The following is a 15,695-nucleotide window of genomic DNA, read 5'->3' as shown; positions in this document are numbered from 1 at the left end:
TAATCTTTCAGTAGTTTAGGAGGACTATTCTGAAATATTTTAGATGGGTAGATTATTCTTGATCCCTACATTTCTACTTCCATGCTTGCCAATGAGCTTTCCTAATGTGTCCATGTCATTGTACTCGTTGAGAGCTGTTACCAAAAAACTGAACTGGTTGACTGAAACTCACACAAATAACCCAAAGCTCAAAACAACTGCTAGCAGTTATCGACTAGAACAATGAGGAGGAACAGATGGTTTCAGGGAAAAAAAAAAAAAATGTATTGCAAGCAAGAATTCACTAATGCCTGTCATCCCTTGGTCACTGGTAGGGACTACCCAGCTGCAGTGACTCCAGTGACTGGCACAACAGCTACAGGTTCTTGGAAAAGGGAGAGGAAAACTGCTGAATTTGAAGCGTTTGTAAAGACAAATACAACACAGCTCTCGCGTGTCCCTCCACCAGTCTGGACACTGGTGGGCAACCAGGCAGTGAGGAACAGAACTGACATTAGAGGCATTGCCATGTCTTCCAGCCCACAGACATTCAGCTTGTGAAAATTGTGCTGATTTACTTGTCTTCACACTGACAAAAAAACCCCACTGTAGACTGAAAACAGTTCACTGGCAAAATCCTGACATTTTGGGATTGTGCAGGTTAAAAAGAGTACAAAGAATCTGTTGCCAAACAGGTTTTCTAAAATAGGATTTTTGCTTGTTGCTTTACACGAATCTCATGGAATTTCTAAGAAAAAAAAAAAAAAACACAAAAAAACCAAAAACCACAAAACAACTAAAATGGGAAGCTGCAAACAATATACCCTTCTGTCTCTTAGTTCAGTGCAAAAGGTCTTCCCTAATAAAAAAGGATTAACAAAGCTATAAAACTTTAAATGGCAGAGCATTGTTTAATTCAGCTAACAGGGCCATGGAGAAGAACTTGATATCCTGCAGTTTCAAATGTCTGCAATTTATTTTAAGGTGATGCCCTCGTGGCAAAAGCATCCCAGCTTTCACAGAAGGCCGGCTGGTAATTCTGACAGGATTTCAGCTCGATGCTCTACAGAGCCCCGCAATATCACATATGGTGCCAAGGGCGAAGAAGAAACACTGAGGCAGAAATTGCTGAACAGGTTTCCAGCGAGGATGTTCCCGCAAGGCTTCGCGAGGAACCGCACAGCTCCTTCTGGGAATGGATGCTAGGATCATACAGAAGGGATGATTCAGTGTCCAGCTCCTCAGAGTCAAATTTCCTAAGGCACGGAGGAAAGGCAGGCAGGAGATGGGAGATCCTCGGGCAGACTGAGCAGACACCCCAAGCGGGTATGTGCATGCCCCCAGGTTTGCTCACAGTGTGCTCTGCTCTCTCTTTAATTCAGTAACGCCAGGAAGCTCCAAAAAAAAGGGAAAGCTGTGGTCATGCTGGTAGCTAACAATTATAACCTACATAATTACGAGTTGATTGGCTTGACGTTGCTCTTGGCCAGAAGCACTGAAAATGTGACGCAAGACCGGATAAGTAAATAATTAAAGAATGGCTCGTTAATTAATGCAATATTTTATGCTGAAAAAAAAAATCCACAAAACAGAACAACACAAAATCAATATTCAAAACCGTCTTCGCTCAATGGTGGGATCAGAAGTTAGAAAAAGTAACTATGTCAACATAATGCCATTAGTAGCTTTCTTTACTACTACCCAGTGCTATGATTACTAATTTAAATAGAACCTCACAAATTACATATAGCATTGTCAAGCCAGCACCATAAAGCACGGACGGACAGATTGCATGATGTCGTTTAAGCAAGGAATCACGCACGGAGGAGTATTTGGCCCTTTTAATCACACCGATTCAACAGCTGCAAGAATTTAACAGGGATGAAACAAAATATTGTTTCCCTGGCTTAAAAGAAAAACCCAACAAACCTCCTTGGACAGCAAAATTTTGTGCACCATTCAGCCTGAGGCAGCCACCGCCAGCACAGCAAATTACAGCACAAGTGGTTTAAAGCTTGCCAAAGTTACAAAGCGCTGAAGATAAAGTGTTATGCTGAGATTTGTCAGGTAACCTCAATTATGGGTAATCTTAATCCTAAATAGTTCCCCAGGTGCGCAGAATATTGCTAAACAACCTCCGCTGTAGCACCAGCCCGTCTGACAGCAACGCAAGGGCTTGCTTGATCAATCTCTTGCACGCTGAGAACTTAGAAAATACAGTTTAACCTCCCCTGCTTTAAGGCAGCCCGACTCGCTGGGGAAAAGGTGTCTTGGGGGTGGTCTGGGCTGGCAGGAGGCAGGATGTGACCCCGGCAGGGCTCAGCTCTGCCCGCTGAGGAGACTTTCCAGGGAGGAGAACCCTGCCAGCCTCCTCCGACACTCAACTCGTCCCTCCACCTGCATGGAGGCTTCTCAACAGCCAGTGCCACTCATGATATTTTCTGCTTTTTTTTTTTTTTTAATTTTTTTTTATTTGCTTCCAGACTTGGCAGGGTTTTAACACCACACCACCTGAAATGCACTTCTTGCTGCTCTTTGGATGTGATATGCACTAACAACCACCGAATAAAATATATAGCTAGCGAAGCTGTGAGTAGCATGAACTCAACTTTGCTTTCCCACAAATACAATTTTGCTTGCACGTTCTTATTTATCTTTAAGACAGTAGCAGGTTAAATCTGCCTCAGATTGGCCCACCTGATATAAATTAACCCCCTTTTCCACACGTGATTTATTTTGCTTTCATCTTCTCAAATCTGGCTCAAAATACAAAGGCAGTAAAAACAGGTTTTGCAAACTCTAGGGCCACTATAAATCTTTTAATCCAGGCTGCTTTTAATACTGTACTGAAAACCTTTCTCTTAGCATACCAATGCTTCTCTGCAGCCCCTGCAACGTGAGCATTGCAGCACACTGCTACTACGTGAAAACCTGGAAATAAAACCAACTAAAAATGGGTTACAACTCCCATTATTCCACCCAAAAGAAAAGCTCTCCACCATCACCAGATTCCTGCCACCAGGTTATTTATGTGGCTTTATTTCTCCGTGTGTGTGTGTGTGTGTCTAAGAAGCGACCTGTTTCTTTTCTGTGTTCACATTCCTGGTGAAATGTAAGCCTCCTTTTTAACCACTTCGTCATTTTTCTTCCACTCGCTTTCAGTTCCCCAGTGCTTTAACTTCATCTGTCCTGATGAGACTTGGGACCAGAATACAGCTGCTGCTCTTTCCTGAGAGCAGTTTCAACTCCACGTGTCACAGAATATATTTATAAATATGTCAGGTTTAACCTTAAAAGACTGAGGAAAGCACAAAAGTAAAAATGTTACTCTCAGCATCCTTAATCCAACCATACAGCATAAATTCGTATAACGGTATAAACTAAAAATGAGCAAGGCACACGGAGGGCTGCGAGACAGAGTGTATCATAAAACCATTTTAGTACTAATTTTCAGTTATGTGGCTTACTTTGGCATGGTAATAAATCACAGAAAGCCACTCAGATTGCCCCAGTCTTGGCAAAATAATTGCCTTAGAATAGGTTTCCACAGTATCAGGTCCAAAGTGTGATGAACAGTAAATTGAACTGCATTTACTCATTTGAGGAAAAAGACTGTTTCTCTGGTTTCCTTCAGAGCCACCTTTTGGATTAAAGTCCGAAGATCTGGAGAAGTTGGTGGCTGTGAAAAAAACCTCCACGCAGGCTCTGAACAATAAATCAGCCAAAGGCTTGATTACATTTTGAAAGCAGCAGAGCCATCCGTCACTGGAGTGCTCCAACCACATTTGTGCCGTGCACCATGTCCCGATGAAATCCCTGACAACGAGATGCCATTCAGCTAAGGCCAGAAGAGGAAAAAAAAAAAAAAAAAAAAAAAAAAAGTACCCACGTGAAAGCAGGCCCACACTTTTTTTCCTATAAAATCAAATTTTACTGAAAAACACTGGGAAGCTGAACCCAATTGTTTCTTTTATTCCCGGGACAGATGTGTACGGAGGGTCCACCCTGATATCCAGGACTTGTGCAGAACAGGGTCCCTGAAGGGGCTCTGCAGCTCATCCATTAAATCCATGCCCTTGCTGCTGGTACCAGTGAAGCTGAGAACAACTCCCATTTTCCTAAAAAACGGCAGGGCTCAGGGAGCTGCCAGGCTGCCAGCAAACCCAAGCATAATCTCATTTAGATTAGATTGTAGCTAGACCTGAGTCGATTAAACAAGAATAAAATCTCAAATAAGATAGGGGATCTTTCCTTCTAGGATAGCTCTCCTCTACATATTCTGAATTTCTTTTGTTGGTTTATTTTCCCATCACTCCTTTTCAAGCAGCTGTTAGGAGGGAAATAGATTTACACCTCCAACATCCTTAGGGAGGCTGGGACTGCTCATGCTGACCTCCAGAGAGAGCCTACACGGGGCAAGTGGCTGGACACCTCTTTCAGCTGGTGCTGAGGAACAGGGGCTTCCTGACCCATCGCAAACCTTGGGAGAAGATGCTTCACTTAGTAGAGATGCTTCTTCCCTCCAGTGACTCTTAAAAGTGTCTGGACAACCAGCCTAGAGGGATGGGAACTCGCTGGTGTGACTCCAGCGACCAGAGTATTTCAGCTTGGGCTCAACATCTCCTGCAGGCACAAGGTGTTGCAGGATCAAGCAACTGAGTCTTCCAGTCATGGTACCTAATTTCCAGTAGAGGAAGAATCAAGACTTTCATACCTACAGCATACCACTTAAATCCAAGATACTAAAGATAAGAGACATATAAATTTTGCCTCAGTCCAGTGCATTAATTACGCAACATGGAGTAGGCCATGGCAGGGGCTGCACATCCTCCCCGAGCCTGTGACCTTGTGTACTAACTTCACAAAGACCTTTGCTTTTTTGAGAAAAGGAACAAGTATCTACCCGTCTGTACTTGGGTAGCTTGAAGTGAAGTGGCTTGAGACTGTGGTCTGCCCACCCCAGTCTCCGAGCTCGCTGAGCGTACCAAAAGAGAAGAGGAAATTGAAGCCTTATTGCAAACTTTAAATAGAGGAAGTTTGCAATAATTCTGCCCCATGACTCTCTCAAAAACATACTGACAATTCCGGCAGAGAAGGGATATTTACATTTTGCACATGAAAACCTTTATCCTCAAATCACCGAAATAAGATAAATCTCCTATTTTGTTTCCCACCTCCCCAGAATCCAAACCAGATGCCTTAAGCCAGGACTCCACTTCCAAGGATGTATCTCTTTGGTAATTCATTGGTTGAAGCAGGTGTAGCATTACCCAATGCCACACAAGCCTGCAGCACGTTCAGTCCATCACCTTGGCCAAGACACCGCCAAACCTACCTGTGACGAGGAAGCTGCACCGGCCAGCACCCGCTTCGTTGATGATGTTGCAGTTGTAGATGCCGTAGCTGTCGCGGGAGAGGCTGCTCACTGTGTACTCGGTGGAATCCTGCACATCAAACTGGCCAGTGCGCAGCAGCTTGCTGCCCAGGCGCCACTCGTAGGTGAGGACCCGGGTGGGATATGCCCTCAGGACTCGGCAGCTCATGGTGATGCTCCGGCCTTGGCCTTGCCGAATCTCCAGAAAAGTGGGTTCCACAGCGGGGGGATCTGCAGGGGAAAGGAGAGCAGGAGACTCGTTAGAGAATTAGCATGAGAGATGGAGTTGACCAGCCATTGCTGGAAGGCTGAAGCACCACAGCATGACCTGGCGACCACGAGAGGAGAACTAGGTGACGGTCAGTGTAGAGCCTCAATAGATACGGATCAGCTAGTGACAGAGATGTACACATCCACAGCGCTGCGTCCTGCTTATTGACCTTTCTGTGGAGTACTTAGAGACACTGTGCTGCCTCATCGACGTTATCACTCAAGATGCAGTGAGAGGTCCCATGCCCATGCAGCCCAGGAGGCTCAGCCCTCCCGAGCCTCCAGAGGAACGCCAGACTCCGACACACGGGCTTTCTGGGAGAGGAAGGGGGAGAAAATGTTTCCCAGCAAGAGTGGTCCAAGAGTGGAACAGGCTGCCCAGGGAGGGGGGAGTCCCCATCCCTGGGGGGGTTTCAGGGCCGTTGGGATGAGCTGTGGGGGATGTGGGGTAGGGGAGAACTTTGTAGAGTCGGGCTGAGGGTTGGACTCGGTGATCCCGAGGGGCTTTTCCAATCTGAAGGATTCTGGGATTCTATGAAAAAGAGATAAAAGCCTTGACTGGGTTTAGATAAAGCACACGAGGCGACATCAACCCTGGCACAGCGTTGAGGCAGCGGTTCTGTGTTCAGTGGGGGACCTGACTGCAGTGGCAGGAGATGGATCGACGAAGCAGCACAGACACCCCTCCACAGCCCATCCTGGCAGCTGCCTTCAGGCTCCAAATATATTATATAATCATACATTAATCTTTTCTATCTACTCAAGTGATAGTTTTGATATTTCAGTAAGCACAGAATGGGCCCATTTTCCTATAACTTGAATTAAACTGCATTTTAAATAATTTGCAGCTACAAACTGACAAACTTCTGATTCCAGCAAAATACAAAACAATAAATAAAATATAGCCTACATACTGTGCATGCAAAAACCTAACTTCACCTTCCCCTTTGCCTTTTGATAACTCGATCATTGCAGAAGAATAAGGGCAACCTGGACAGAATAATGTTGGCACTCAGCTCTTGTCAGCACAGTTATTGAGATCAGGTAATGTGCATGAGAAACGTGCATGTGCTTGCAATTGGATGCAAAACACTGAGTGACAAGACATTTTTGGTTCTTTAAAAAGACAGCTCATTTTTCAGCCCATGAGAAAGAAGAAATCCTGAAGGCCCCCTGTACCAGTAAGATACATGAAATCTTTGCATCCATATTAAAAGAGCTGTCTTACAGACATAAAACATATAAATATAAAATCCCTGACAAGCTCTGCAAGAGAATGATCCTCACCGAGTCCACTCTGTTCAGAAGGAGCTTTCTTTTACCATTATGTCTCCAGGACCATTTTGTCCTCAGGTTCATCATCGGTTGGTATCTCCATCACAGATATCGGTAACCTTCAGACTCCTGATATTTATTTTCTCACATAGTGGTAGCTGTAAACAGATTTCCTCAGCTCCTGTAAATTAGGAACCATCCTTGCACATGTACTGCTGCTCACCATCTCTCGCTTAGACAAGAACACAGCTAAACACAGATTACTTGAAATTAAGGGAAATTTTGGAGATAGTCGTAGTAAGGCAACATTGTTCACGACAACCAGCTTGATCATGACCCAGGTTCGGAATTACTGGGAGAGAACATCCACGATCTGGCAGCAAGGTCAGCAGAGGGGCAGAAGTGGTGAATAGCATCACGATGAATTATATTAACTCTGAGGACAACTGCGCCTGACTGAGATCCCCCCAAAAAATGACTAATGAAGGAGAGATGATGTGGAAACTACCAGTTCAAAACCCCATCCATGCCAGCCTGAACTTTCCTCTTTGTAGACTAAATATCACATGGCTTTGTATAATTCGGAGGCCAGGTTCTTAACGGGTACACAGACTACAGCATAGACACAGATAACGGCAAATAAAAGACCAGAAATTGTAAATCCTCAACACCACAAGCCTTCTTTCCATTGATAATATCCCCCAATTTTGTGTCATCAGAAAATTTCATCCCAGCGTGACTATTCTTTGTGCCCAGGTACAGAATAAAAACTACAAAAGAAGATAAATTTGTGAGAAATTCCACTAGTCTCTCTCTCCAGCCTGATGTTTGGCCTTTCAACGCAACCCAACAGTGTCTTCACCTGCCCTCACTGTACAATTCCTCCACCTTATTCTGCTTCACTAATAGTTTCCACAGGCAGTGGCTTTGCAGGGAATTGTTGGATTAAAGCGTTATTCTTGGGAAAGAAAATGTGCCAGATCTCAGCTTTCTTCTAAGGGAGAGCTGTTCAGCTAGTCAAGCCTGATCTGCCTTCACAGAATCTCTTATTTTCCTCTAACCACCCTGTTTGACAATGGCTCATACTTTCCAAAAACCTTCTAAATCACGAGATATAACGGATATCAGAGAAATTACTAATCAAATTTACGGATATTTACTATCATCCAGTCATTTCTCTGCCCTGAGAAGTAAGCTCTTCAGGTTTCCTTTCCATTTCAGCTGTGGTAATTCCACATCCATATCCACATCCATATCCACATCCTCCTCAACCCTATTGCCTTTACCCTCACAGCCAACACCATCATATATTTTCAAATCCAGGTAAAATTATCACCAACTTTCAGACGGACACAGATTAGCAGATAAAATAATATAAAAATATATATTAAATTTAATTAAATAATAAAAATAAATATATAACGTATTATATATATATAATATAATAGTAAATACATAATAATAAAAATAAGAATAAATGTTAAATTAAATATAAAAATAATATTAAAAAAATTTCAAAACAACAGCATAAGGATGCTCAAACAGCATCTGCCTGAAGACCCTCCTGGCCCAGCATCCTCCACTGGTCCTGAATGCCTGGGGGGAGGGAGAGCACCGAGGGCACTGGTGAGTTTGGGACAGGAACTTTCTGAAAGCTCCGTGTGTGATGTCTTAAATTGCCTCTAACTGATGATTTTGCTGTCATTTTCTCCCATTGCTTATAAGCCCATTTAACGTTTGAACATCCAAACCCTGCCTAAAATTTGAAATCGTGTCCTCTTCTTTTGTTTGTTTTGCTGTTTCCATTTGATGCACCGTATTCAGTGAACAATAATTCTCCGCTCACCTCTCCATGGCAGCTCTGCTTTAATGACTTTCGGCATATATTGGTATTCAGTCTCCTCTTTCTTCTTCCCCTGGTTTATTTACTTATAAGATACTTTTAGCCTTATAAATAGCTTTTAAATGAAAGTTTCCTCTGCCTTTAAGGTCAAAATAGTCTTTAATATACAGAATTTTCATCTATCCATGAACAGATGATACACAGTGACAGGAAAAGAAAATTAACTTTGGTTGCTCATTTCAGAGTTAGACTTTTGCAGGTAATAACTTTAATGGAAAAGGAAAGGGATGATAAAAACTACAATATATGATAGTAGCCAGAGCTCACAGTTTATTTTTCTGGGTTTTTGTTTTTACAAGATAGCGACTTGCAGCTAGCGAAGGTGCCGGTGTCTCAGCCATCCTCCGAGAGTAACGATGTTCAGAAGTAAACTTACTCTGTAGCTGTTTGGAACTTATGTGTGTTTAATTCATTTGTATTAGCTCTTCCCCAAGGCTTCAGCAATTTGATTTAATTTACTTTGCTGTACTTATTCCTATCTTTCATAATTCTTGTATTAGTTTTTGAAAAATATATGGAAAAGCCGCAAAGGGAGTACAGTTCATTCTCTTAAACACTTATCTGTGGGAAGCAAACAGTCTGAAGTTAAAACAGGCTTTATATTAATGTTTAATGAATTTTTTTAGCCTAAGTACATTCATGTCTTAAGGATTATAAAATGGAAAAAGAAGGCTCCCTAGCTATCAAGAGAAATGACAGCAAGGCTACTTGTTTGTTTTAAACCAGACAGCTGCTCTTCGTGGTGCGGCTCCTACCACGGTCTTTATTGTAAGATTTGTTAAAGAGAAAACATGCAATTCAGTGAATTTATTTTGACTGTGTGGCCTTGAGCAGAGAATTTACCTGCTGATTTGATTTCTCCAATTTGCATTCTAGCCTAAGCAGATTAATTATTTTCTCTCTCCCAGCTCTAGCAACAGGAATAAATATGAAAAACTGATGCCTTTGCTTTAGTGTCTATTGTCTTTCTGGCCACTTTTTATTGGATTCACCCAATAGAAATGTTATTCTAACAGCAATCTAGGTCAGCTACAGAATAAGGAGTAACCTTTAAATACTCTTGGGCTAAGCTTTGTACCACAGAAAATAAGACCAGTAAATGATAAATCGGACCAGGTGACACCATCTTATCAGGGGGCTGAGAGTCTCGGCGGGCAGGGGACCACACCGCTGCCTTACAGACCAGTCCATGATGGACTGGGCGATGTGGAGGTGGGACTCACACCTTTCCAGCCAGAAAATGGTGCTAAACCGCTGCATATTTAAAACACCAGTGAAGATGAGACGATTTAAGCAAGCACTGTTTCCAATATCTGATTGAAACATAAAATAAATTATTGTATTGCCTGAGGAGTGTGCACTGGAAAGTCAGGGTCATTCTAGCTTAAAAAGGCAGCCTTTCTTCTTTCTTTTTTTTTTTCCTTTTTTTTTTTTTTTTTTTTCCTTTCAAGTTATTGAGAGCATTTTTGCCTGTGAGGGAAATTTACTTGCTAGGATTTGTATCCTGGGTGGTAATGAAGGCTTGGGCTAGGCAGTCAATTTTATTTTTTTATTTTTTTATTTTGTGTCTACGCCTGTGCCTCTGATATATCATGCCCAGGCTCTGAAGATTACTCTCAGGAAAATTGTGTGACATTTCTTCAACTTCCAGCAGAGGCAGCACTTCGTCTCCCAGGCCACATCAGTGAGTATTTTATAGGTTACAAAGTAGGTATTACATATTACGTTGTTAGCAATGAGGTTTGTGTGCTTTTATAACAAAAAAAAAAAAAAGTAAAATTAATTGATCTATATGTGTAAATACACCAGAATTGGATGCACGAAAGTCTGCTGTCTGAGATGTGCTTGCATAGATCAACAGAGTGAACAGAACATATATAATGTCTACTTAAATATTTTAATGGGTTTTTACCTTCCTCCGCTACTATTTGCTCTGAACCTAAAAATAAAGAAACTCTGTGCACTTTTGTTTGATATACAGCTCTGCAGACTTCCTCAGCAAAGCTGCTCAGAGAAGCCGCACTGCTGGAGTCCCTGTAGCAGACAGCCAGTAGATTTGACAGTAAAGCTGGTTTTCCACTTTTTTTTTTTTTCCTTCTTTTTTTTTTTCCTTCTTTTTTTTCTTCTTCTTTTTTTTTTTTTTTTTTCAATTCTAACGAACTACCTTAGCAAAAGGCCTTAAGAAATCCCCCAAGCTCCCATGGATTAGGGTCTACTAGTGTGGGTAGGGGGTCTTCTTATTCATACAAGACCTGAAGACAGGAGATACGGGGAAAGAAGAGGTGCTGAGGTCAGAGTACCTGGGATGTCGGCAGGCCTTGGTGGGGCTCCCGGAGATGCTCAAAGACACGTGCTGCTCACCTCCACGGGCAGCACAGCAGGCTGTAACGCCGGGGATTTACATCTGAACCTGGCTAAGAGCGGCTGCCGAGGAACACTGCAATATTGAGTAAATCGGTAATAAAACCCACTCACGTAATTAATTCATCAGTTGCAAAGGATAACCCAGCTCCTAATGAAGTCCAATCTAATGGAGCCTAATCAAGTGGTGCCTTTCAGGAAGGAGATCTCAGAGCTGCGCTGGATATTTCCCTGAAAACAGCTCACTGTTCATTAACGGCGCAAACAGCCGACGACGTCCAGAGCTAACTGAAAGGAAGAGACCCAGTCAAGCTGTTGTGCAGCAGGTTTAAGGCAAATATCAGGAAATATCCCTTTAGACAAAGCACTGAGGCCATTTGGACAACTCATTGCCATTTTTTGTTCTGGAGGTTAAAGCCAGAACAGAGTCAGACCCAGCCGGGCACGACACGCCTACGAGCGGCTGTTAAAACCGGTGGTGGGAATACAGCCTCCAGCAGATCACTGGATGCTGAAACATGCTGGGGAAAGATCTCTCTATTCATCTGCACTGCAGGACTCATTACGATGCTGGCAAAGCCTTACACGATTTCCACCCCTCCACAGTCGTTATTCCCATGTCTCTCCATCCTCCAGCTGTTCTTTCCAGGCGCCTCCAGCTATTCCGAGGATTATTTTCATATGCAATTGAAAACTAAAATGAAATGGCACTTTAAGCTTTCCAGGTCCTGACTTGGTTTTATTTAACGCAGTAGAAAACAAACCATCACCAAAAAATAAATTCAAATCAGCTTCCTGGCTATTGTGGAGAAGCAGCCAGACGGATGCTAAGGGCTGGAGAGCTCCAACAGTGCTCCCTTCCAAGGGATTTGTATAAATACTCAACCGGGACCATTAAACTGCTCTCAACCCAGCTCTGCTAAAACAAACTACCCACTAAAAACCCTCTGATGGCAAAGGATGCGCCAAGCACGGCTGGGAGCAGGCGGCATCTCTGCCTGCAGCATCCACCCTGTCAAACCTTCTCCGCTGTGCTCCTCCGGTGATGAAACCAAACCCCCCAAGCCCAGGAGGACCCTCTGCCTGGGGAGGCAGGGGAAGGGGAAGCACCTTCGCTTGCCCATCTGCTCTGTTAGGAGCCACCGGAGAGCTGCCTCTGCTTTGGGCTCTGAAAAAACTCTATGAGTCAGTCCTCTCCCGGTGCCATATAAAACTGCTCTCAGATATGAGAATGGTGGAAGCACTATGCAAGTCTAGACAGTTAAATTATTTAGTCTTTACAACTCTTAAGTGATTTAGAGCTGCTGTTATTCCTTTATATAGGCAGGGCATGATCTCCATGAAAATGCCTCCAACAACTTCCAGAAGTAGCTGGATAACAGAGCATCTCAACCCCAGCTCATCTGCATCTTTCTGAAGATAAATGAACACTGTATTTCTCTAAATAAATAAAAATCAAATATGAAAACATTTGAAAAAATAATAAGCCCTATAAACTATAGCACTATAAATATATAAATAGCATTACAGTTTAAGATAACTAATCTGGGGTTTGGTGGCAGAACTGAGACTATGGGACATAATATTCCCTTGGTTCCCACAGAGACCTGTGGAAAGCAAAAGCATATATACGTAAATAAATGGAAAAAAAAAAAAAAAAGAAAAAAAAAGAAAAAAAGCATAGGCTCTGTTTCGTGAAGAAGTTGAGAGACCCTAGTAACACTGAAGAGTTAAGCAAAAATCAACTGTGAAAATACTCTTTTGAAGCAATAGGAATCTTCTTACAGTGCTGGCCTTACAGATCTTGCTCTCTTTTGTTGTTTTTTTTTTTTTTCTTTTTTTTCCTAGGCAGAAAATTCAACGAAATTTGACCAGAATTTAAAAGTACATTTCAGAGTGACTGTATTTCTGGAGTCTGTACTGTAGTCAAATTTGTGGTTTTACTTAGCAACTCCGTTGGATGTGGAGGTGACTGAGTGAAACCTGAGAGCCAGGGTACGGAGAAAACCAGACTAGATGGCCAGAGAGCTTCAGGAAACTTGAGTATGTAATGATTGTGATCCCCATGAAAATGACAACAGTAATTTTCCAGCCAGAGCTCGGATACAGATATTACAACCTTGGGTAATGGATTTATTTCAGTGAAATGAAAACATTATGTCCGGAAATAGAAAAAATCATTTGCACATCTACCCGTAAATTAAAACAGAATTGAAAAACCAACCTGGAACCGTGCATTCACAGCCCCGTGCAGAGAAAACAACCCACGGCATGCCAAGGGGAATCCCTATTTGCACGGAAATTCACTTTCTAGATGTGACACCACAGAAGTTTTCTGAATTTTTTGGACCGAGCGACAACCACCGAGCCTCAGTGTTTCTTCTCCTCAGTGCGGTCAGGCAGGAGCAGTGCTAGGGAAGGGAGGGGACATCCCTTTAGTGGTAAATGAGCTGTAGTTCTGAAGCACAGCTTTGATAATTAGAGTTAATTAGGATAGGTAGCACCTAGACCAACAAATGGAGAGGGAAACATCCACATTCACAGTTTATCAATCATTGCCTTTACAATATACCACCGGCACTTGAAAAATACCCTAACAGGCGATTTGTTAAAAATACATACCCACCACAAGTTACTGTATTCTCATCAGTCCTTAGAAAACATCTTATGTAGGAAACATCTCAGCACTCAGGGCAGGTGCCCGGCTGGCATGAATTGCCAGGGCACTGTGGGTTTCATCAGATAGACCTATGGATGCCGGCTGAGCATGTGCCCCCAGCTCTTGTTCAATTTCTGTCGACGTTCCCAAAACCTCATGAAGTAGCTTTCTGAGATCCTTTTCTTGTTGTGGGACTGTTGAAAAATATTTAAAAAACCCTCTATTTGGAAACAAAAAGGACAGGGGAAGATCGTTACCTGTGGTAGAACTGTTTCAGGTATATTTTTCATACAGAATTGTCAAGGTTGGAAAAGACCTTGTAGATCATCCAGTCCAACCATTAACCTCACACTGACAGTTCCCAACCACACCATATCCCTTCACTACAGTGAAATCTGAGATATATATATATATAAAAATATATATAAAGATATATTTTTAAATAAATAAATCACCAACATTTAAACTTAAAAAAAACCAAACAAACTTAGAAAACTAACTAGATAACTTAGAAACTAAATGAATAACTTAAATCCCGCAAACCTGGCAGCGGGTGTGCCGAGCCCCGCGTCGGCTGTGCCAGCACCTCTGGTTTGCTGTCAGGTCCATCCCTCGGTCACCCACATCCATCGTCACGTCTCTCCCTAGGCTGAACCCCCCATCACACGCTCTCCGGGGCAGGACCCGTTCTCCCGAGTAACACGGCTGTCACCCAGACAGCGCGACACCGCCGCGGCAGGGATTACAACTGTCAGAGAACACGCTAATAAATGAAATATGACAGCACTAACAAGTACGAAAACATTTTCCTCTGAGCCTAGCAATACTCTGTGTTGCCAAATCCAGTTTATAAGCAGTAATTATTCTGGAAAAAGGAGAACAAGGGAGGTGCATTGCCTTAGCATGCACAGATCTCTGTATGCCAGGACGAGGAAGCTGAGAATTACATTACAGCCACTCAGGTAATAAGTTCTATTTATTTTAGGTTATAGTGGTAAATTTAGCAGCCCTACCCACGTACAAAGGGTCAGCGAAATAAAAATCTGCTTTTGCTCTCTAGCTTTTAAAAAAAAAAATAAATCTTTTTCTCCAAATGAGGGCAATTACTATCGCTCGCAGAGGATTCTTCACTTGACAAGTAAGTTGAGTCTTGGAGCAAATTCCCCTCCAGCAATTCTGGAGGCAGAGAGGACTGTTTAGCTCTCACCCCAAAAGCGTTGGGAGCACATTCCTGCATTTTCTCGCTGTGGAAGAGATCAGAGATGAGCAACACTCCGCCCAAGCTGCAATGTGAGGTGATGCTCTGAGTCTCTCCTAGGCTCCTACAGGGTGACAGTTATGGAGAACTGAATGGGGGAAATCATACATGAAAATGGGGAAGCTCCTGAATCTAACTCCTTCCAGATAAACATGATGGTGTGTATTATCACCTACTTTTTTTTTTTTTTTTAAATTATTTTTTTAAGCCCATTGTAAAATTAATGTTAAATAGCAGTTTTCATTGATAGTGCTCAACAAGAACTGTCTTCAACATATCTGAATGGAAAATTGACTTCCCCTAAATAACTTTCAACTTCATCAAGCCGCTATTTTCTTCTTACAAAGTCAGGATCATCTGAAGCTCATCAGTGTCTAATTAGTTTTCAGATTATTTTGGTTAAAACCAATAGTAGTTTTCTTTGTTACTGAATGCTCGAACGCTTCTGTGGAGAGGGTCAAACAGATTGTCACAGTGAAAAACTCACCATTTTCTGCTCCGGGACTCTTAACAGTATAAATCAGACAAGGTCTGTGGGGACAGCATTCAGCGAGGGCTGGAAAGGTGAAAAAGGGAGCCGGAGCTCACAGCAGCGAAAGGTCACAGGAGACACAAG

The 15,695-nt window shown here is 42.7% G+C and overlaps 1 protein-coding gene across 1 annotated transcript in view; it reads right to left on the bottom strand.

The window, feature by feature from the left end:
• The window catches only part of MDGA2 (MAM domain containing glycosylphosphatidylinositol anchor 2), a 392,576-nt gene that overhangs the window by 77,245 nt on the left and 299,636 nt on the right, over positions 1-15,695 (bottom strand). The window contains exon 9 of the mRNA XM_074909039.1: positions 5,315-5,584. Within this exon, the coding sequence (XP_074765140.1) occupies positions 5,315-5,584 (270 nt within the window). The remainder of the gene's footprint in view (positions 1-5,314; positions 5,585-15,695) is intronic.

The sequence above is a fragment of the Athene noctua genome, chromosome 6 (assembly GCF_965140245.1).
Source record: "Athene noctua chromosome 6, bAthNoc1.hap1.1, whole genome shotgun sequence".
NCBI classification, from domain to species: Eukaryota; Metazoa; Chordata; class Aves; order Strigiformes; family Strigidae; genus Athene; species Athene noctua.
This window is presented reverse-complemented; position numbering and strand designations above follow the sequence as displayed.